Source organism: Drosophila willistoni (assembly GCF_018902025.1).
Source record: "Drosophila willistoni isolate 14030-0811.24 chromosome 2L unlocalized genomic scaffold, UCI_dwil_1.1 Seg168, whole genome shotgun sequence".
In the NCBI taxonomy this organism is placed as follows: Eukaryota; Metazoa; Arthropoda; class Insecta; order Diptera; family Drosophilidae; genus Drosophila; species Drosophila willistoni.
In genome coordinates this window covers 7,751,929-7,773,884 of record NW_025814047.1, presented here as the reverse complement: position 1 = coordinate 7,773,884, position 21,956 = coordinate 7,751,929, and the positions used below count along the sequence as shown (strand labels likewise).

General features: G+C 37.6%; 4 protein-coding genes across 5 annotated transcripts; 2 read left to right on the top strand and 2 right to left on the bottom strand.

Annotated features, from left to right (window-relative positions):
* Nucleotides 1-1,595: 1,595 nt before the first annotated feature.
* Nucleotides 1,596-3,260, bottom strand: LOC111519593. Its single transcript, XM_023181171.2, has 3 exons — nt 3,215-3,260; nt 2,787-2,932; nt 1,596-2,718 (listed from the first exon to the last, which is right to left on the bottom strand). The coding sequence occupies exons 2-3, from the start codon at nt 2,859-2,861 to the stop codon at nt 1,882-1,884; spliced, it is 912 nt and encodes a 303-aa protein (XP_023036939.1). The 5' UTR covers nt 2,862-2,932; nt 3,215-3,260; the 3' UTR covers nt 1,596-1,881.
* A 1,550-nt stretch (nt 3,261-4,810) lies between these two features.
* On the top strand, nt 4,811-6,079 carry LOC6652313 (arginine-hydroxylase NDUFAF5, mitochondrial). Of its 2 annotated transcripts, XM_002074867.3 has the most exons (3): nt 4,811-5,033; nt 5,100-5,355; nt 5,424-6,076. In XM_002074867.3, the coding sequence occupies exons 1-3, from the start codon at nt 4,897-4,899 to the stop codon at nt 6,024-6,026; spliced, it is 996 nt and encodes a 331-aa protein (XP_002074903.1). In that variant the 5' UTR covers nt 4,811-4,896; the 3' UTR covers nt 6,027-6,076. The 2 variants fall into 2 exon arrangements, with proteins under 2 accessions (XP_002074903.1, XP_023036879.1); XM_023181111.2 differs by lacking the exon at nt 4,811-5,033 and having other exon boundaries at nt 5,301-5,359; nt 5,424-6,079.
* A 187-nt stretch (nt 6,080-6,266) lies between these two features.
* On the top strand, nt 6,267-9,391 carry LOC6652314. Its single transcript, XM_002074868.4, has 2 exons — nt 6,267-7,385; nt 7,447-9,391. The coding sequence occupies exons 1-2, from the start codon at nt 6,471-6,473 to the stop codon at nt 8,953-8,955; spliced, it is 2,424 nt and encodes an 807-aa protein (XP_002074904.1). The 5' UTR covers nt 6,267-6,470; the 3' UTR covers nt 8,956-9,391.
* A 2,693-nt stretch (nt 9,392-12,084) lies between these two features.
* On the bottom strand, nt 12,085-21,217 carry LOC6652315 (probable basic-leucine zipper transcription factor Q). The gene is made up of 3 exons (XM_002074869.4): nt 21,028-21,217; nt 15,017-15,631; nt 12,085-14,623 (listed from the first exon to the last, which is right to left on the bottom strand). Exon 3 carries the CDS (start codon nt 14,605-14,607, stop codon nt 12,961-12,963), a length of 1,647 nt encoding a protein of 548 aa, XP_002074905.2. The 5' UTR covers nt 14,608-14,623; nt 15,017-15,631; nt 21,028-21,217; the 3' UTR covers nt 12,085-12,960.
* Nucleotides 21,218-21,956: the final 739 nt, after the last annotated feature.

Sequence of the window (21,956 nt, the reverse complement as noted above, 5' to 3'; positions counted from 1 at the left end):
TCAAACTCTACCTACTTCTCTACCTAACATTAATATGTATAGCATAGCTATTTCCCTTTGATTTCGATAAGTAATATATTTACTTACATCTTGGCTCTCTGCTTTTCATACTATTATTCATTGGTGTGTGTGCTTATGTTTGCTGACGATGTCAAACTTATAGAGAAATGGACTCATTTAGTCGACTAGAAGCTGATCTTAAACACTACTAAATGTAAGGTAATGCCTTTTCATCGTAACTCTCCTCAATTCAAAACAATAGTCTCTTAGAATGTCTTTATAGTATGAATGATTTGGGCTTACTCATGGATCATAAATTAACTTTTAACACACATATTTTCAAAACGATCGCAAAGGCCATGGGTGTTTTCGGTTTCATTAGAAGATGGCCAGAAGAATTCGACGATCCATATACAACTTAAATTCCCATTACTGCCCTTGTCCGTCCTATTTTGGTCACCTCAATATGAGTCGCACCAGACTAGACTTACTATAAGTCCATCCAAAAGTAGTTCTTCCTTTTTGCTCTTCGTGACTTTAGCTGGGATCGTGATGTCAATTTGCCATCGTAATCTAGACTTTCTTTCTATATTACATATCAGGAAATAACTAACTATATTAACTCTAAAATTATATTCTTTTGATACTTTAATATCATTCATTTAATATCCTAGAGTTCAACTCCTTCGTAAACGAAACCAAACTCTAACTCGAATCCAGAAATATGAGCTCTAATTACAAGTTTTAAAACTTATTGTTAAGAGATTCCGATTAATCGATGATTTTCAATATTTAGACAGAAGTTCTGCTTCAGTCACAGTATTTGGAAGGATTCTATAACCATATTTCATACATTGAATTGAATAATGAATTTCATACATTCGGGATATCAGTAGAGAATCCTTCCAAAATACAGTGACTGATGCTTACTTGCTATAACCATATTTCGTTGCTATTACACGTCCTGTTTATTGCAAAAAGCATTGATCCTTACGATTCCAGGAAGTAGTTTGAGTTCTATCGATATGAGAGAAATCGAATCGTTTTCGTCAAATGTTAGCCTCAATTTTTGTCCACAGCTTTGAAATTTTCTTCCCATTTTGCCCTTTGTTTTTAATCTCTGTAACTTTTGAATGGCATGATTTATAAAAGCAGTCACAAAATTTCCAGCAGATGTAAAGTTCAAGTAAGATTTTTATATTTTTAGACACATACATACAACGAGCGAATGCAATAACTTTATCTTTCTTATGCGGATTTTAAGTTAAAGTTCAAGTTCTACGAAACAAATACATATTGAATAAGTTTGAAGGTGCGAATTTGAGTTAAGTTTTAAATCCTTTCTTCATCGTTTTATGCTTTAAAGCTACAAAATATACTTTGATAATTATTTCTATCAAAACTTATGTGTAATTTTGACGTATCCGAAAGATTCTGTATTACTTTGGGGAAATTTAATGCCGACTGCTCACTTTAAACCAATGAAATTAAGATTGTATTAAATCAACTTAACTTTACTTTTTAAGTTTAATACAACGAAAACTTAAATATTTATTTTTCAATTACAAAATGTTATAAAACTTAACTCTTATTAAGCAAATTTTTTCAAACATATAAAGTTAATCTAGATTTAAAAACACAAGAAAATATTTTTTCTTCATTTAGTAAAAGTTATGATTAAAATACATGAAACTTAACAAAAATGTTTTTAAGTTTTTTCGTCTATCAAGCAAATGTTTTCAAACATATAATGTTAGTCTAGATCCAAACAAAGCATAAAACGAGTTTACAGCGTCAATCTGTAAATACAGAAGTTTTAAGCTCAACTTATTGAATATATTATTAAAAGATTTCATTATTTGTTCTAAAAATATACATCTTTCAAAGCTCTCTTATCATTATAAGAGACATAACGCAATCATAACAGAAAGTGTCATACAATTCTGTAATAGTCTTTCCGCAAAAATTTCCAACAAGTATATTCGAGTGCTTTCTAAGACCATTCAATAATTTGATGACATAATCCTTCTTTGTATCATCGTATGCACTAAGGGCAAAGGTATTAAAGTGAGCATGTGAAGAGCTACCATCATTACGTTCCATGTGAATGTATAATTCATGTGGGTTATCTTTTGTTAGTTCGTAGACGTGCAAGAACTGACATATATCTTCTGTTAATATACCATTATCCATTATCCAACGATTAATGACAGTCCAACCTGGACCAGCTATATTATTTTCAATCATTAAAGCAGTAGGAACTGAAGGATGTATCCAAAGTTCTTTTTGTAATATTCTCTGGGGCTTAGAGGCTTCGTCCTTCCTTTTTATTTGTTCTCTGTTTGCCTTTCTTCTCTTAGCAGAATTGTTAATGGGCACATCAATCTCATCCATTTCCTCGACTTCAATAAGACAATTTTGTTGAATCTGCATTTCAAGGCTCTTTATTTTTTCATTGGCGTTCTTGAGTTGATCTTGGTAGTTTGATATTGTGATGGTTGACGGTTCTATGATATTTGTCAAATCAGGACTTTTCTTTAAAGCCAAAGTGATAAGACTATCGATTTGGCGATCTTTCATTTTGACTGTATTGACATAATTATCGATTTGGCGATCTTTCAATCTAATTGTATTAGCCGCTTGCTGTAATATGCATTTTATATTTTTGCCACAGTTTCCACGGCACTGATAGTCCAGCATCTCAAACCAATCGGTTATCTGAAATCGAGGTGGATACATTCTTTAAATGATCTTTGCATTGGCTTAGTATTTATATGTATATTTACCGAGTTGGACTCAGCCGTAAACTCTTCCGAAATATCATCCAGGTTTGACGTCAGGTTTAGTAATATTTGATCCATGTTAGCTGCAAGAATCAGAGCTTCAGTCTTCCACGAATTTCAAAACAAGATAGTAAAATCGGGCATTTTGACTTGAACGAATGAACGAGAATGAACAATTTATATTATACATATGTAACAATAAGTGGGAAAAGAAAACGGTAAAAGTAAAAGAAAACTCGGTGAAAAGAACATGGAATAGAAATGAATAAAATATTAGTTTGCTTCAACTTCTGTGCCAAACTTCACCAAAAGAAAAATGTATGTATAAGAAACTTTGCTTAAAGGAGGAAAAACCCTGCTTTATTTTGGAAATAGTAATGCCCAATTTTGTACACAAAATAAATTGTCTTAATGGTAAAACTGTATATTACCGCCTCAACGTGCAAGACAATAAGATATTTATCGATTACTAATCGAGTTATCGTATTATCGCGTCGAACTCAGTCGATAGTAGTAAAGTATATCGATAGCGATATAGCTAAATAATGGCGGTTAAGTTGGACAGGACAAGAAATAGGGGTTGTCAGTGTTGAGTAGGAAGATATATGGATAGATGGATTTTGTTTTTTGAATTTAAGAGGGGTTCCAGCGGTCAATGGGCCATCGACACGTTTTACAACGGATAAGCTGTACAAGATCGAAGAAAGTAAGAAATTTTTTCTTCCTTAAAAATCGAGATTAAGGCATGGAATTAAGTAGTGGGCAGCGAGTAAAGGGGTTCAAAATAAAAAAAACTAGAAGGCCTTGGCCAACTTCGACCGCTCCGAAGTTTGCAAACCCTTGCAAGTTTTTTGTTACACTTCCCACTCTACGTATTGCCGTCAACGTGAAAAAGGTTTTGTCTAAAAAGTCTAAAGCTCGCGACAAAACAGCTAACAAACTTAGGCTGAAAAATCCGGCGCATGTAGAATGACATTTCAACAAATTTATGCTTATATCACAGCTATATGATATAGGTATAGTTAAAAAGTAAACAAGTTATGGATAAAAGTCACTGTTTTCGATCGATCGTTCCTATGGGATCTGTGTGAAATAGTCATCCGATCTTCATAAAATTTGACGCAATCATTAATAAGAATATAAGACTGACAAATTTTTATTACAACCGAGTCCAAATTAAAGAAATTATTCAAAAATGTCACTTTTTGACCGATCCTATGGGAGTTAGAATTTGTTGAGGAACGTCACTGTTCGTGACTGCGCCATCAAGAATATATATACTTTATATGGTCGGAGTTGCTTCCTTCCCAAAAAATATAATCAAAGATATTAAAAACAAAATAGGAAAACCGAGTGTCCCTGATATGGCTGACGAAGTGGAATTGCCCAGACGTATTCGGTGATTCGTCGGATATTTGCCTAAAATTTAAGGACGCCCTCATCCAAATTATTTACGAATAGTAAGGAGCATTCGCTATCCTTAATAGACCGGTCAAGTCGCGCTGCAGGTGAAGCCAATACCATCAATAAGGAGGAATGACAGTCTACCAATCTCTTTTTATCCACCCACACATGACCGTTGACACCTAGAAAGGCAAAGGAAATTAGAAGAAGTAGGACAACCTAGGAAGAAAAAGTAAACACGAGCCGCGAGTTGCAGATTTGCAAGGCATAAAGAGAGAGAGCTGAAAGAAAACATTTACTCCGCTCGGTCCATTTTCGTCCGTTTAAAGGTAGATTATCGCTATTGGGCAAATTACTTTAAAAAAAATGCGACATAATTTGATGACCTTTAAGGCTCGCAAGGGTTTGAGAACTTTCTTTTCTTTTCTAATGCGCACCCGACGTCAGAGTTTTTCAGTTTCGTTTGATTCCAAATTTATGTGCACTGTTTTAAGCCCAAGAAGCTAAGTAAATATTTACCGTATTGACAAAAACTTTTAAGCGCAGCGGGAAAACATCGGGAAATTTCTATCGATGTATCGAAGAACTATAGTTCCATTTATACTATCGATAGCCCCAACGATGGTTCCAGCTCTATTTGCAGGCAAATTGAATAACAATACAAGTTGTTCATATTGATATTGGTAATTTACAGTGAATTACTAAAATTATGATAAGGAATTGCCAGTCTCTGCTGACTGCACCGAAGCCTATGCTTCTGTTGCGAAGTTTGGGAGTGCAACCATCTCACCAGATTATTTTTGATCGAAACTCAAAGCGGCTGCAAAAGGAGCGAGCTGCTCTTAGGTAGTTATATTATGAAATTGTATTTGAAATTGAAAAAATATTTTGATCCAATCCCTTCTCATTCAGTGCGGACGTGGCACTCTATGATTATCTAAAGGAAGAGATCGGATTCCGACTTGCGGATCGTATATTTGATATTAAGCGCGAATTTAAGGCAGCAGCTGACATCGGATGCAACCGGGGCTATCTCTCTAGACACATTTTAGCCGAATGCGTTGAACATTTGACGCTAACGGACACCAGTGCAACAATGCTGGAGCAAGCTAAGGGCACACCCGGCCTGAAAATGGCTAAAATAGTCAAGGATGAGGAAGATTTGGATGTGGGTAAAGATGATAACAATCAGTTCGTAAAGCTCTCTCCGTTTATTCTCGTCTAATTGTTGTTTAGTTCGACGATAACTCTTTGGATTTGGTCATATCAAGTTTGAGTTTACACTGGGTAAACGATTTGCCAGGTTGCTTTGCCAAAATAAAGCAATGCCTTAAACCGGATGGCGTCTTCATAGCATCCCTATTTGGCGGTGACACTTTATATGAACTACGGTCCTCTCTGCAATTGGCCGAGTTGGAACGGAAAGGTGGTATATCTCCGCACATTTCACCCTTTACCCAAATCCGAGATATTGGATCTTTACTAAATCGAGCTGGCTTCACCATGCTGACCATAGATACTGATGAGATGGTTATAGGTTATCCCACAATGTTTGAATTGATGTGGGATCTTAAAGGTATGGCCGAAAATAATGCTGCTTTCAATCGACCTGCTCATCTGAGTCGTGAAACTATGCTAGCGGCCAGCGCCATATATCAGGAACTCTATGCGAAGGCCAACGAAACCGGCGTACCTGCTACATTTCAAATAATCTATTTTGTTGGCTGGAAACCAGGTCCAAATCAGCCGCAACCATTAGAACGTGGAACAGGCGAGGTATCGCTCAAGGATCTTGGCAAGATAATCGAAAAGGGTGGTAAAGTTCAGACTAAGACGTGATAAAACTAAATTAATTTAAATTTAAATAAAGTATAATATTCTGTTGTTATATTTTAGAACAGTTGGAAAAAAGTCTTTAATTCATGCTTCTATAGAAATTAATGAAACCAAAATGTAAACAAATCGCAGCTGATTTCTCAATGTAGCGTTGATGCAAAGTGACGTGAGTACCCTTAATTGTAACAGCTGATAATACAGGGCTGCCGCAAAGCATCAATAAAAAAATTTACCAACACTATAATGTTTAGCCTATTGCCTTGAAGTGAATTTTTTTTATATCAAAGATTTACTTTTCTAGAATCTAGATTTATTAACTCTTAGCAAAAGCTCTCATCTCTTAGAAGCGTGAAACATTACAGGAACAAAGCTATATTCCGGCTTTTGGAGGTGGTTTGAAGTTTAATTTATTTTTCCGTATAGCGTCTCAGATATGAATCACTAGCCATGGCGTCCAACAACTCCAACTCTTGTGTCGAAACACCTTTGGCTCCCGAATGGCTCTCACAATTGGAAAACCGTCGCGAGCAACTGAAAAAATCGAAACTTGGACATGAATCTGGTGCGGGGGCTCCGTGTACCGAGTGCCTAGAGAAATGCCCAGGTCTAGATCTGCATTTCTGGCGAAAGGTTTGCCGAAACTGCAAATGTCGCAAAGATCAGCATATGTGCCAGGACGATGACGCTTCAGGTTGGGCGCAATTCGAGATTTTGGGTCAAATACGTGCCAAGCCAGCTTTTATCAAAATCAAGGCTTTGGCCAGCCAGCCAGTTAAGTTGGAATGGGTGCCACCGAATGCTTCACCGGATGTGGTCACAGACTATATGGAAAAATTGGGTGCCTCGCAGATTCCAGTAGCTGGCAGTGATGCTGCACATAAAAGAAAGCAGCAACTGCAATTCCAAGTGCCTGCCCATGATCTGGACGCAACCCTTTGTGACAGCTTGACCGAGACAGAGGCCCAACAGTTGCAGCAATATGTCCAGAAATTGCGAGAACAATGTGTGGGTCAGGGAATTGTTGTGAGGGTGGGCAGTCGCCTTCTGCATGGTCAAGTCGAACAAGTGCCAGCTACTGCTCCCATGGAAAGAACTTGGCAATCACTGGGCGTTGCCCCCATTAATGATCCCACGCTAAGTGATTTGCTCTCCAATCCCAAGGTGGCCCAGGCTATAGAGGCCCCATCCAATGCCCAGCCCAAGCTGTTGGTGGCATTTTCCGAGCCCTTGAGTGATTCGTTAGAACAGTTTGACGGTCTCCGTGCCGAGACTAAAGATAAACTCCTGGGTTTAAGTCAACCGGCTCTAAGAAGTATGGTCACCCATGGTGTAATCTATGACAAAGTCTTAGGAACACTCCAGGTAAATAAAATCCAATTAAATTAACACATTTACCCAGTCACTTTACTCGTTTTCGTTACAGGGCAAAAACTACATCATCTCCAGGGATCCCAAATTGGGGCCAATTGCTGAATTCTGCAAGGAGTTTAACACGAATCCCCAATTTCGAGCCGAGATCAATACCATTTGTCCACAGCAGCCGCAGCCCATGACGCCAATAAAATCTTCACCGGCTACGCCCTTCAATTCGCCCTTGCCGCTTAAGAATCCAGTCCAGGCTCGTTTTGGTTCACAAATGCGTCAGGATACACCCATGCGACGTGTCAAATTTGGTAATGTTTCGACCGTAATTTATGATTGTGGTCTGCCTGCTCATATAGACTATGAAAGGGATCCCGTCTTTGCCCAAATTGTGCAGGCGGAACCCTTGAAGCAGGCGTTGCATGCTGCACGTTCTGGGCATCCACCAGCACCGCTTGTCTTGGCCAGCAAGCCAGCTAATGTCGACAATCTGAATCAGTTGTCAGGGCTCACACCTGTCACTAGAAATCAATTACAGGAGGTCGGTGTAGATAAGCACATGCTTCACTCGGCAGTGGCCAACAGACCCTACTATGATCAATTATTTGGAGCCCTGGAAGACAAGAGAATCCAGCATGATCAGTGCCAACTATTAAAGCCCTTGAAGGATGTCAACAATTGGCTGCTCAACGATGAGCAACTGCTAGAGGATATTGAGAAGGTTTTTGCTAATATGGCAGCAGCGGGAACAGCTGGAGACATTGCCTATGGCAAGCCATACGGGGATATTCCAGCCTCCCTGAGTAATGATTCCGGTTTCCAATCAAAGCCCTCAACACCGGAACTTAATGCGGCACATGGCAAATTCTCTTCCATTCCAGGCATTGAGGATATGAACATGTATCCCAGTTGTCTGGGCATTGCCGAGCATTTCCAACAGCAATTACAGATACAACCCAATTCCACATCCATGCCACCGCCACCAGCACCGGTGAGTTGCCGTGACTGCAGTTTGCCCATTCATTTCGGCGAAGTGGCAGTTAAGGCAGAGCGTGCCGGCAAGGAGATTGCCTGGCATCCGGCATGCTTTAAGTGTCACACTTGTCGCGAACTTCTGGCCGACTTGGTTTACTTCTTCCACCATGGACAGGTGTATTGTGGCCGCGACTTGGCCATCAAATTGAAAATTCCCCGTTGCAAGGCATGCGATGAACTGATCTTCACCAAGGAGTACACTGCCGCAGAAGGATCAACATTCCACATCAAGCATTTCTGTTGCTATCACTGCGATGTGCCGCTGGCCGGCCAACAATACATTCCCGATGAGAAATCCAATATGCCCCTGTGTCTACAGTGCTACGACAATTTCTTTGCTGTCACCTGCAAACGCTGTCAATTGCCCATTGGACCCTCCGTTCAGGGTGTGGCCTGGAACAAAATACACTGGCATGGACCATGCTTCATATGTGCTGGTAAAGATTGCTCCAAGTCATTAATTGGAGGTCGATTCTGTGTCAAGCAGGACATGCCCTTTTGCAGTCCAGCATGTGTGCGGAGCATAATATCATAAAATCTTTCAAACAGTATTTTGTCTAAAAAACCACAAACCGATCGATAAAATCTAAAACGATAGACTAAATATTAGAGGACCGACTAACAAGAGGTTGCTTTATAAAATCAAATTTAATTATGACGAATATTTCTATAAACGACGATAGAGAGGGTAGAGATGGTTCGGCGACACTGTACTGGGAATTTATCGTGGCCCGATATTCTCCTATGGATATTGATATATTTATTCAAAAATTACCACAATGAAATGCAAACTAAAGTATTGAATAGTTTACCAAACATTTAATAAAAATAGTGATTCCTAAATGGACCTTTTAGTAAGTGCCTACAACCACGATTTTAGCCGTGCCAATATCTACACAAATATTGATCGAGTATTATATACAAGGACTTTTTATAACGCACATTTTTTAAATAAAGTTTTTTATCACCTTTAAACAAAGAATCTGTTTTACATTTTTTAGGAAATGCTATAGGTTTTGAATTTGGTCTTGGAAGTATCCGGACTATTTTTATTCTTACTTCACAAGTGTGAAAATCCAAGACAGAAACTCATATTTCACCGGAGCAACAGAGTTCTGACTGACTTTAATAGATATGACTTCTGTGCGTTAAGCTGATTATAGCTTTATTCAAATTTGAATGGACGAATATATTTAGAATTGACTCCAAAACACTAGGTGCTGACACATCTTCATTTTGATCTTTGACGTTTTCGTCACTGTCCTGACCTGAAGGTTCCCCACCAATAGCCACTCCATTGTTAATAATAACAAATTGTTAACAAACTCTTTCTTTAAAGTAGGTAGCTGATTTTATAGAGCTCTTACCCAAACCAATAGAGGAATGTTCTTTTCGTTTTTAATATCACTTAAGAATGAGTTGCGGCTAAATGAATACATTTCTAAATTTATTCACATTATTTTGCTGCATTTTCTTCCGGATTGTCGCAATATCCGGTTGAATTGCGGAGGCCCTTTCATATAAGTTTAAATGGGGACCAACCAAGTCAAACAATTTTCTTCGCTATAATCGTAGTCGTTATAACCGAGTTTTACTGTAGATCAACTTCAATTGTTATTTTGGGTTGCTAAGCTTTGATCACACAAGCAATGAGCTTAGGCATATTTTTTTATATCTATCGGGTACGAGCTGAAAAATCTAATTTACGGTTGGGGCACTCAACCCGGACAAATAAGAATTGGAGATTCTGTCACATATTTTAATATTTTAATAGAAAGTCCAATTCCGTGACGAGTTTTCAGCCATCTTCAGTTCTTTTGGATTGTTTTGGTTCATTCAAAGATGTCAAAGTTCTAAATAAGTAAACAAACAATGTTGGGAGTTCCCTATTTAAATATAAAGTCAAAAACAGTTTGTTTTTACAGGCGTTCTTTGACAAACATATGTATCTCAACTCGTGCTAGGTACTGTGTGTTTAAAAATTTAATTGGGGTTTTATATGATTCAACAGTTTGACTAAAATGTAGATATGACTAATGTGTTGATATTATCCATATCCCAATTTTTTAATGAAAACATATTTAGCCTAACTTCGTTATCACGAATAGAAAATGTTTTAAAAAGATTCTTAAAGATTTTTATATATATCTGTACAATATTATTTGTTATTATGGATCCTCTATGTATTCACAAATGTCTAGCTAAGCTCAAACTTTAATTTTTATACACTTGCAAAAAGTGTATGTTAATTTTGGTCAGAAGTGTGCAACGCCATAAAAGGAAGCATCTCCGACTATATAAAGTATACATATATATTCTTGATCAGCACGACGAGACGGGATCAAATAACCATGTCCGTTCGACTCGATCAGCGCAAACTCTTTCTAGACCGTAAGCTGAAATTTCGCATGTAGGCTTGTATATAGTGCACAGATTCAGCCGGATCGGACCACTTTATCATATAGCTCCCATACAAACAGCAAAGTCACGAACAGTGACTTTTATGAATAGCTTTGTTATTTTCTGAGCTATTGTCCAAAGGACTATGCCAAATTTGATCAAGATCGGTTGACTATATCATATTGCTCCCATAGGAACGATCGGTCGAAAACAGTGACTTTGGTCAATATCTTCGTTATTTCCTATGGTAAGATTGTAGGCCGTTCTTTCGCAAACTTTAGCCTTTTTATAGAAAATGTTTTTCCACTTTGATATAATGAGAAAACAGTTACCAAAAAAGCTGCAAGGGTATACAAACTTTGACGCGGCCAAAGTTAGCTCCGGCCCTCTGGTTTTAGGCTTATGTTAACATCAAGATCAAGAGCATTGATACCTATATATATAAATTATGAGATTCTTTTTAACGACAATGGGAAAAGAAAACACTCTTTATTTGTTAATTTTTTACGTATTTGCTGGTAGTTTTTATTGGTAATTGCATTTTTCTTTATTTTTTTTTTTTTTTTGTTTGTTTGTTGTTGTTTTGTTTGTTTTATTAATTAATTTATCATAGTAATTCCCTTTGTTTTTCTATATGTATGTATATATGCATGTATAAAGATTTGTTTTGTTTGTGGTTGATTTTTGTTTTCCCCATTGAAGCGAAACAAAAGAAAATCACATTGGTTTTTCATTAGTTTTCTTCTCCATCATATTCTCATCCGTTCGAATTGAGAGTTTCGTATTCATTTATGTATGTATGTACGTATGTATATGTGGTAATTGTAGGTTGTATATTTGATTTGATTTGATAGTTCCCCGTCATCTAACGAGTTCATTTTTAGATTAGTTTGCAATTTGTTTCAGTTCGTCATTATATATAGATTGTGTATGTATATTAAGTATTGGTAGAGTTCGTTCTTCTGCTTGAGGCATCATGGAGCTCGCCAGTAGCTGCCATTTTGTTCTTGTTCTATATTGTGAATAGGAAACTTTTTCGAGCGGGAGGATTATGAATGAATTCTTCAGCATGATTTCTAGTTTTGATCTTAAATTAACACTAAAGTTGCTTTCCATTTTTTGTTGCCTTTTTTGTTTGTTGTTTCTTTGTTTAATTAATATGTATTAATTACATTGATAATTAGTTTAAATATAATTTCTGTTCGTAAACAATTTTACATACATGATAGGATTTTCCCTCTCTGTCTCAGATTTCTTTTGCTTTTTAGTTTCTTCTTCCTTTTTTTAATGTGAGTTTATGTAATTTGCTACAACAAAAAACTATGCCTTAAAATAATACTTTAGTTACAAAGTAAGGGATTTTTATTGGGGGGAGAAGATTAAGGATACCAATATATATATATACATTTATAAATGTTTATACACATATATGTATATCTTTATGTAGGTATATCAACTCCCCCCGCTATTACAAGTTTTTATGTTTTACTTGCTTTGCCTTAATTTTGTTCGCATGTAATTTTCTTTTCCTTCTTTCCTTTTACATTATTAATATTATTATTATTTTTTCATAACTAAAAACAATTAACAAAAGGAGTTAAAGAGTTGCAATTAACTGAAGTTTGTTGTAACTAACTTGAAGGTTTGGGTGGTGGTTGTTACGGTAGTGGTGGGAGGGGAAGGGGATAACTAAAATTAAAGCTTACATTCATAGTGAGGAAGGGAATAGAGGAAGGACGGGGATGGGTGGTTGGGTTTTAAAAGGAAGAAAGGGCATATAATAAAAACACTAATTACAAAAATTGGTTTAATAACTAATTAAAAAAAAAAAAAAGGAAAAATTATATCCTTAAACCTCATTCATTATATCTCCGTATCGTCTTCGGGATTAGGATCATCATCAATACCAGCATTGGCATCTTTCTTTCCTCCATTGTTCCGTTCTTCCTCTCTTCCTTTTGCACATATCTTAAAGCTATACACAAAAAATTGTTAAGTTAAATTGTATATAAAGATTTCTTTTTTTCCTTTATCCCAGATTGCAGTTGTTGTTGTTGTTGTTGTTCTTGTAATGGTTTTCATTTCCTTAGAACATTATCCTTGTGCATAACTGCCAGGCCCAGTCGGTGGTCGGTCGGTGTCAACAATTCGTATAGACGCCTTGTGTGTAGTACAATTCTGTGATCCTTTCCGGCAGTGTGCTATATAGATTAGTGATCAAATCAAGTGGTAATCGCGACCACGCCTCCTTAATGCGAAATATCAAATCATCTTTCCGTGAGAATTTCCGTCCACCATCGAAAACCTCGCGAATGAGCCAACCCCAAATATTCTCCATTATATTCAAGTCATGGGCAACTGTTGGCCATTTCTGGGTCTTGAGGCCTTCGGCATTGAGCAATTCCTGGGCAGTGGGCAGTGCGTGTGACATCCAATTGTGATCCTGGAGCACGAACTCTGTGCTGCCGCCCAATTTGCTAACGATATTGGGACGCTCACGCAGTATGGCCTCAATGCAGGACTCGGGACGCTGTTTGGCTGAGGTCACCTCCAAATGCAGGGCTCCACCCACACAGATCACCAGGTAAATGTAGACCGAATTGCCACGCGGACGCTGGGAAAGAGTGCGCTCATAATTTCTTAGATCGTGGAAGTAATAGGAGAAACCATCGGGACCATCCAAATTGAAGCGACGCTCATCGTGAAAGATGACGCGACGCCAATGCTCCTCGCTCCACACAATGTATGTGTTGGCGAAATTTAGACGCTCCGTTTGATTGTATTGCGAGAGGACTGGCTCCGTTTTTAGTTTCTTGGCACAGTTCGTTGAACTGGAAGCGTTCGATGAGCCGGCCGAGCTGCTCGTGGACGTTGCTGATGAATTGGAGGCCGAGGAGGAGCTCGACGATGAGGATGATGATGAGCAGGTGGCAGGATTTGCTGCTCTTAGCAAAGCATTTGCCGCAGCAGCTATATTGGTTGTATTGCTGGTCGTGCTTGTCGAATGGGGATTTGTCGATTGCGCCACTTGTGGCGTGACTCTTGATATAATGTTGGGCGACACACTGGAACCATTCGATTGCAAGGTGGGGGCATGACTTGAGGCGGTGCCGCCAGTACTTGAACTGGCCGCAGAGAAATTGGAATTTTGATTCAAAGCGTGCACGGGTAGATGATGATGCGATTGCTGCTGTTGCTGCTGCTGGAGTTGCTGTTGATGCTGTGTCTGTGATTGTGTCTTCTGAAGATGCGAGTTGCTGGACAATTGAATGCTCTGCTGCTGCTGCTGTTGCTGCTGCTGATAGTAGGGATGATGATAGCTTATATGCTGCTGATGCTGATGAATTGTTGGCTGTTTTAATTGCAGTTGCTTCAGCTGTGTCTGGGATTGGGCCAACAGTTGCTGTTGCTGCTGCTGGTGATGATGATGGAGCTGCTGCTGATGTGACGATGATGTTGTGGTGGCCAACATTTGTGGTTGTGGGGCTCCTGGATGCTTTAAATAGTAATGCAGTGCCATTAGATTATTATTTGCTGTCGCTGCCGATGTCGTTGTTGCAGTGGACACTGCTGTGGGCATCACACCAATGCCCATGCCACCAGCTGCAACGCCCACGCCTCCTGTGACCAATTGCACTGCTCCCGCTGGTTGCTGCACAGCAGCTGCGGCCGCAGCCGCCGCTCCTATGGCCCCAGCACTGGCCGCCAGGTGGGCGGCAGACTTGGGATCATAAATGAACTTGTTAAAGTTCTGCAAATCATCTGGACTCAAAACAAGTGTTTTCATTTGGAAGTCGAATCAACTGTAAAACAAAACAAAATTCATGGGATTAGAGAAGGATTCGAGACTCTTATGAAACTAAGTTCAACAAATATCGAATAGTATTTTGAAAATATTAACAATTGGAGTAGATTTACATTTTGAATCTTATAACTTGACTATAGGGACAATACCTTCGTCGTCGACTGTATTATCTCTCAGAAAACTCTGATTTCAATTTCTAACAATTTCATGTGTGGTTTCGGAATAAGATCAAAATGTTTATTAAGAGTATTGTTTCGATCTGATCGGTGACAAAGTTTTCAGGATATACCCACAAGGAGCACCGAATTAAAATATTTTCGATTCTATTGGAAATGTTGTAAATATAAATTATTTACATTTGTTTGGGCATGGTTTTGGATTGATTCTTTACCTTTAAATATTGAATAAATGCAGCTTAATATTGAGACCGATCTCTCGGTCGATGGCTGGCACTCTCTCGCGAACGCTCGCTCTTACTCGCTTCGTAGAGCCCTCTCGCTCCCTCTCTCTTTTGGTTAGTTGGTGAGCGATCGCTGCTTGTGCGTGCGTGTTATCAAAGGGCTGCCTTGACTACGTCTGTCTGACTGGTTGTTGTTGTTGGTCGATGGTTGTCGTTTCTGATTGCAAAACTCTCGTACAAAAAAGATGTCGGTTTACTTTCCCACCGTTTCAACCGGGCACGTACAACACACACACTATCATGTACACAACACGCACACACACAGTAACAATGTCTGGTCTCTCTTTCAACTTTTTCTTCGGTGTATATATAAGTGTGTGGTGTGTGTGTGTGTGCACGAGTGTGTGGATGTGTTTGTATGTGTGAGCTCTTCCAATATGTTATCCTCTTTTGTTGAAGTGGTTTTTCTTGTTGCTGCTGCTGCTGTTGCTTGGCTTGGCAAATGTTTCCTTGTTTCTTTATTCTGCGTTCCGCCGATGGCTTCGCTGCTGCTTTTAGGTATTCCGCTGTCGTCGTCGTCGTCGTTGTCGGCGATGTCGATTTTACCTGGAATAAAATAAGGCAGGCAGGTATAAGTATGTGAAACGAAAGACAAAAACAAAAAAAAAACGACTCTTGTTTCACACTTTGCATTGTCGCACACACTTACACACACACACACACAAAGCATGTGCAATGTTCAAAAAAAAAAATATATATATATATGTATAAGAAGAAAACAAAATGCTTTGGTGAAATTTTGGAACATCTGTTCAGAGGTTTCAGATTTCAGGTCGGCGGTTCCCTATATCTTCCCTTTGGTTAACAAAAAGTAAATAAAAGGTCGCTCGGTCGTCCATCTTCATCTGCTCTTTCGTTCGTTCGACAGAAATGAGAGCACACAGATGTACAAAAAAAAACACAATTGTATGCATGTGTGTGTGTGTGCATACAAGTGCAATTCTTTTTTCGGCAATTTCACAAATTCTCTTTTTTATTTTCTGACGGGTATCCGCTTTTTTTTTCCAAGAGTTCATATACCTAAATGGAAAAGTCCATTGTAAGGGTCACTAACTAGGAACATTCGGGGTCACCATCACTTATCTCTCCAAAAAGAGCTTTTAATGACATTTGAGGGGGGACATGCATTTTCACGTCGGTGGACTCTGCCTCAGAACACTAGGTAAAACGTTAAACGCGAAAGAAACAGGAAAGTGAATTCGCGAAATAAAAGAATCTTCGTCCTTACAGCTACTACAGTGCGAGCTAAATAATAGCTCAGCCCATCCAAAACAATTTTTTGTCGGCAGTGTGCTTGAATGATCGCTTAATGATTCAACAACAGGCTGATTCTACTCAGATCCTATTCTTGCCATTTACCAAGACAAATGTACTTTTTGAATAACTCCAGATCTTCGCCTATTGCTCTTTGCAAGCAGTTACTATGGGGAGCATCTCCACCTAGACAGAAGGTTAAATTGGCGCAAGGACATCGAAACAAAAAAAATCACATATAAAACTGAAAGCGAGTATCTTACATTGGATCATGAATGCTCGCTCCCCCCCTACGTCTGGAGTATAAACTCCTCATGTACAACTCCGTACCGAAGCCCATCTGGACTTAGGGTGCCGTACTATGGGAATATGCAAGTACCAGCAATTTCGAAGTCTTACAAAGGTCAAGGATCTTTAGAACGATCACGGGGGGATCTTGATAACGGTCCCGATTTATAAGGAACAACAAAATTCAAAATTATCTAAATATACCTAGCATGGAATCTGAAATAGGTACCCATCTACCTAAGTATTCTGCAAAACTAAGAAAAATATCTCTAAATTGTTGTTAAGAGAAGATTTAACAAATATATTGAATATTATAAGTTCCCCTCAGAACCACCGACATACATATGTATATAAATAGCTATATATGTATGTATGTCTCTTTTAACATTTTTCAGGACTTCACTCAGGCTTTCAGAAACAAAAATTACACACATTGCCAGCCAATTGAATAAGAACACTATTGCAAACTAGAGATTAAACGATTTAATAAATCAGCTAATAATGTAATAAAAGGTTTAGACCGACATACATATGTCGGTGTCAATAATCAGAATGATTTTTTCACAAATTTTTCTTCGTCTTGCTTCTCTTGACTTCTGTCTAATACTCCAAGTTTTTTGACAGTAACATAAAACATTAAGAAACAGAAATTTGTGTAGTTCTGATTCAGATTTTAAATAATTTTCAATCAGATTTCTTTGGGTATCTAATATTCGAAATATTTGTAATGCAAAGTGTAAACACAGTTTTAATTGCTTGAAAGATCTTTTTGGGGCGCATTTTAAAGCGCGTGCTCAATTATCTTTGGGAATGCACAGTCTACTAGTAGGAGCTTTTGCATAACTAATTTTTATTTGTTAATCCTGAAAGTCATTATTCAAAGAGAAGATTGAATCGTATGAAAGCTAGCGACCATCTTTTTAAGGCTTTTTGCACTTTCTTACATCATCTATTTACGTGTCTAACAAAATAACAAGTTGACTAATTGATATTCCAAGTAAGCATTCCCATATAAAATATCATTCTTCATTTTCCTAGACGTAATTTCATGCGATTACTTGTAATAGAACTTTATTACTAGACCATGCCACGGTAACTATTCGCAGAAATATCGAATAGAGATGGACAAACCCATCACATTAACACTTGATTTTGAGGAGGACACGCAGAGAGTTCTCTTCCAGAAAGAAGTCCCACAAAACGAAAAGGAATTTTTCGATCCCGGTACCCCAACAATTGATCGGCAACGAGCCTCTCTTTCTATAAGTTTGATCCTGATTTGATCCTCGTTTGCTTTAATATAGAGAAATAAGCAAGCAATCCAATCGAGACGTTTCTTTACGAGATCATTTGTTTGTTTCAGTGTTATTTTTTTTTTAAATGGGAATGGAAGGGAATGCAAAGTGCAAGTGGTCATATTTACGCCAAAAAACACACATTCTTTCTCTTTTACGTAGTTTCATTTTATTTTGTTGGTGCTCTTGTTGTTGTTGTTGTTGGTGATGATGATTTCTTTTCACACAAATAGAGCGATAACATTTGCGCTACTAGGCCCCAAACACGTAGATTGTACCACACTCGCAGACTAGTTACACACACACACACACTTGCTACATATGTACACATATGTTATGTATGAAAAAAGATTGTATTTATACGTATTTGTAGTTGTCTTTATCATCTGACGGACGGACAAACGGGCAGCTTTGCTAGCCACGCGCACGCACATGCCCCACCAATCTCTAATCCACAAAGTGTACAAAATAATAATAAAATTTCAGAAAACTTTGTAAATTTTCTATATTACCCCCGACCACCCCCCAAACTGATAATAATAAAATTAAAATGACGACAGGGATGAAAATTCCAGTTTTTCAAACACATTGAAGGGAAGGGAAAGAAAAGCTGCTGCTGCTGTTGTGTGTGTGTGTGTGTGTGTGTGTATCTGTATAGGGTTGCTCATGCTGCTGAAGCTGCCGCTGTGCGGATGTCAACTGAAGGACTCTCTTCCTTTTGGACTGCATTCAACTCGGTCGGCGGTTGATCGAAATTACTGCAGAGCTCTCTTTCTCTCTCTCTCTCAGCCCACAGTTGCTGCTGCTTCCTGGCAGGGGCCAAAAGTTTCTCTCCCTGTTCTCTTTGCCTCTAATACCGGGTCGAAAGTTCATTTTGGGCTAGAAGACCTTCAATTTGCCACCCGATGGAGAAAAACACGGAAAGCAAAATGACGCAGCACAATATATGAGAAGAGGGTACAACAAAAATAAAACATCTGATAAAACATCAAAACATTGCTTGGAGATATCAATAAGCTTTCCATTTGTTTACCCAAATTCGGAAAAAAAAACACCTGATCAGACCCATTTGACTTTCTGAGTCACACCTTGAAAAATACGATATTCTTAAATATTTTACCAGCTGATATAAATTGTTTAATACAGCTTTATTACAGGGTGTACAGGGTATACAGACTACGACGATTAAGTAGAAATTTGTGTCTAAAACAAACGTTTGTGTGTTTGTAAAATTCCAGGAAAATTTTCTATTTAAATTCATTCTAAAATATGGTAAACATTTGTTTTTAAATAGCCAACCTATTGGAATTTTTTATTATTCTTAACTGTTTTAAGGTTCTTTTTCTTGGTTATTAGAAAGTTCTTGTGTTTTATCTCACCAAATCATTCAAAAAGAAATGTTAAAGTTTTGTTTTTATAAAAAATATTGATAAACCAAATTAATCGAATGGTAAATGCGGAAGTTATTTACCCTGGTAAATGAATTAAACGTTCTGACATACACGCAGAATATATATTTATATTTATATACGCATACATACATGTATAATTAAAAACCAAAAATTTTGGCTGCTAATCGATTAAAATTAAAGGAAGCTCTAAACAATATCAATTAGGTCCTTTGTATTATCCTGTATTGGCGATAATGAAAGAGAAAATGCGTTTAAACATTTGATACATTGAATAGCAGGGTATAAAAACGTCGACCGACTTTTTTGTTTTGGTTAGGCCATCCAGGCATTCTCTATATCTGACGTTACATGGCGCTATGATATAGCAAAGAAAGCAGTAAATAGAAAAAATAACAATCTTATCAGTTATACAGAAAGCGTATGTATTTACCCTTGAGGGATTCAAACTAATTAAATTTACGAAATCTGTGAAACAGGTGACTAATCAGACAAAACATAAAGCGACAACTCAACTGACTCACGGATAAAAATTCCTCGCCATCATCAGGAATAAAAACAAAATGAATCAGAGACCGAAAAGCATCAGTTTTTCAGGTTCAATTACAGATTTCATTGTCCTTAAACAGATTGCAAATGGCACTTGTTATTATGGGCAAAATGGTTTTTGCAATTATATTGGTGGAGGACAACGACGCCGCCGCCGCCATTTCGGTTGAAAATCGAAAATACATACACACATATTCAATGTACATACATATGTACGTATATGTATGCTCCCCATTCATGTACCGTTCCCGTTTCACTTTGCAATGCTGGTGCTAGTGTTGTTGTTGTTGTTCTTGCTGCAGCATTGCACTCGCCAAAGTTTCCCGTTACGTTGCATTTTCGAAAAAAGGAGGCGAACGGAGACGGAGAGTAAACGAGAGAGAGAAAGAGCGTGAAAGCGAGAGAGCAATAGACTGCATATGTGGGGGGGACACAAGAGAAATGTACATGTGTGTGTATACATATGCATTGCACACACACACACACACATACAAACCTGATACATGTGTAAAATATCCAAAAATATAAAACGAACGAACCCAAACCAAAACGTTTCGACGTAATAAAATCCCTTGCAGCGCAAAAAGCAGCGACGCCAACTGCAACGTCGACGCTAGCAGCAGCGCCACATGCTTTTTTTTCTTCTTATGTACACACATATTTATAAATTGAGCCGAGCCAGAGCCCTTATGTGTTCAACTCTCGACGTTATGTACAACAACCCAACCAGTCAGTCTGTCCGCTGATACGAACGTGCGTGAGTATGTGTCTGCCTGTGTATGTATATATCTACATATACATATTTGCGTATGTGTGCTTGTGTCTGATGCCATCGTCGATATTGAAAGTACATGCATATATGTATGCTTATGTATAATATCATTTTCGTCATTTTGCTTTTCTCTTTATATTTTTTTCACGAAACAAATTAAATTTTTTTATATATTTTTTGCTTTGCTCACAGAATTTCTTCACAATTTTTGTATTTCAAATTTTTTTCTTTCTCATTTTTCCAAGTATTGCTGACACAGAGTATAGATTCCGTTTGCGTTGCGTTTGTTGGTTTTGTTTTTTCTTTAAATTTTTTTCGTTTTTTTTTTTTGTGCGTGATTACGCCATTTTTCTTGCACGCCCATTTTAATTTTACCTTTTTTTATTATATATTTTCGGATAATCTTATTAGGCACACGCGTACACTTAATGCCAGGGTTATTAATTCGATTATTTGTATATATTTATTGACTATTTTGTGGGAATTAATATTGGTTTTGTCTGGTTAAATGCATCACTTTGAAAAATTCGATTTTACAATCTGCGTCTGCTAGGTAGAGCTGGCAATACATTGATGACACCATCGATAGTTTGTCGTTGTTTTGTTATCGCTTTTATCGAGTGGAGCCACTGTTGATGTTCTCCCAGCTCTAGTAAGGATTTCTGCAAACACACGAGATTTAAAATTTTGTGGCGTTTTCTCAATATTTTGAAAAGCAAGAATCTCTTTTAAATATAAACTTCTTTAAGTATTTGAGAAACATACATACATAACATGCTTTATTATTTTTTTTTTCAATGGATTGCAAATTTTAAACAAAAGCCATGTAACACGCATTTTTTAGGATTATCGAAATTTTAATGTAATTAATTTAAATATATTGGTATGTAAACCTTGTCTATTTTTATTTTAACTATAAATTTCTATCTCTTCGAAAATTATGAAATGTTCTATTTATTTTACAACGAATTCAGCAATTCAACAATGTAGAGTTTTAAACAGATTACAGCAACAATATCTCTGTCTAAACTTTTCTCTAGTACTTCTGTTCAGTTTTTCAGAGTTTCGCATCAATAATATTGATTCAATATACCCAAAGAAAGCCAAAGGCATATCTGAGGAAAAGCGTTTTATCGAAATTGGATTTTAGGTATTAACGTTAATTATTTCAATGATTCTTTCACTCATGAAAGCAAATTATATTTGCAATACAATGTAATTAATATTACAAACGGCAAATCGTCTTTCACCACGGGTTCTCAAAACCTCGACATCGTTTCAAGAGCTTTTAAAAGAAGAATTGG

Coding starts and splice junctions, on each gene's coding strand:
- LOC111519593 (XM_023181171.2), bottom strand. CDS start 2,861: ATGGATCAAATATTACTAAACCTGACGTCAAACCTGGATGATATTTCG. Junction 2,719..2,786: donor TTACGGCTGAGTCCAACTCG/GTAAATATACAT, acceptor CCTCGATTTCAG/ATAACCGATTGGTTTGAGAT.
- LOC6652313 (XM_002074867.3), top strand. CDS start 4,897: ATGATAAGGAATTGCCAGTCTCTGCTGACTGCACCGAAGCCTATGCTT. Junction 5,034..5,099: donor AAGGAGCGAGCTGCTCTTAG/GTAGTTATATTA, acceptor CTTCTCATTCAG/TGCGGACGTGGCACTCTATG. Junction 5,356..5,423: donor AGGATGAGGAAGATTTGGAT/GTGGGTAAAGAT, acceptor ATTGTTGTTTAG/TTCGACGATAACTCTTTGGA.
- LOC6652314 (XM_002074868.4), top strand. CDS start 6,471: ATGGCGTCCAACAACTCCAACTCTTGTGTCGAAACACCTTTGGCTCCC. Junction 7,386..7,446: donor AAGTCTTAGGAACACTCCAG/GTAAATAAAATC, acceptor TTTTCGTTACAG/GGCAAAAACTACATCATCTC.
- LOC6652315 (XM_002074869.4), bottom strand. CDS start 14,607: ATGAAAACACTTGTTTTGAGTCCAGATGATTTGCAGAACTTTAACAAG.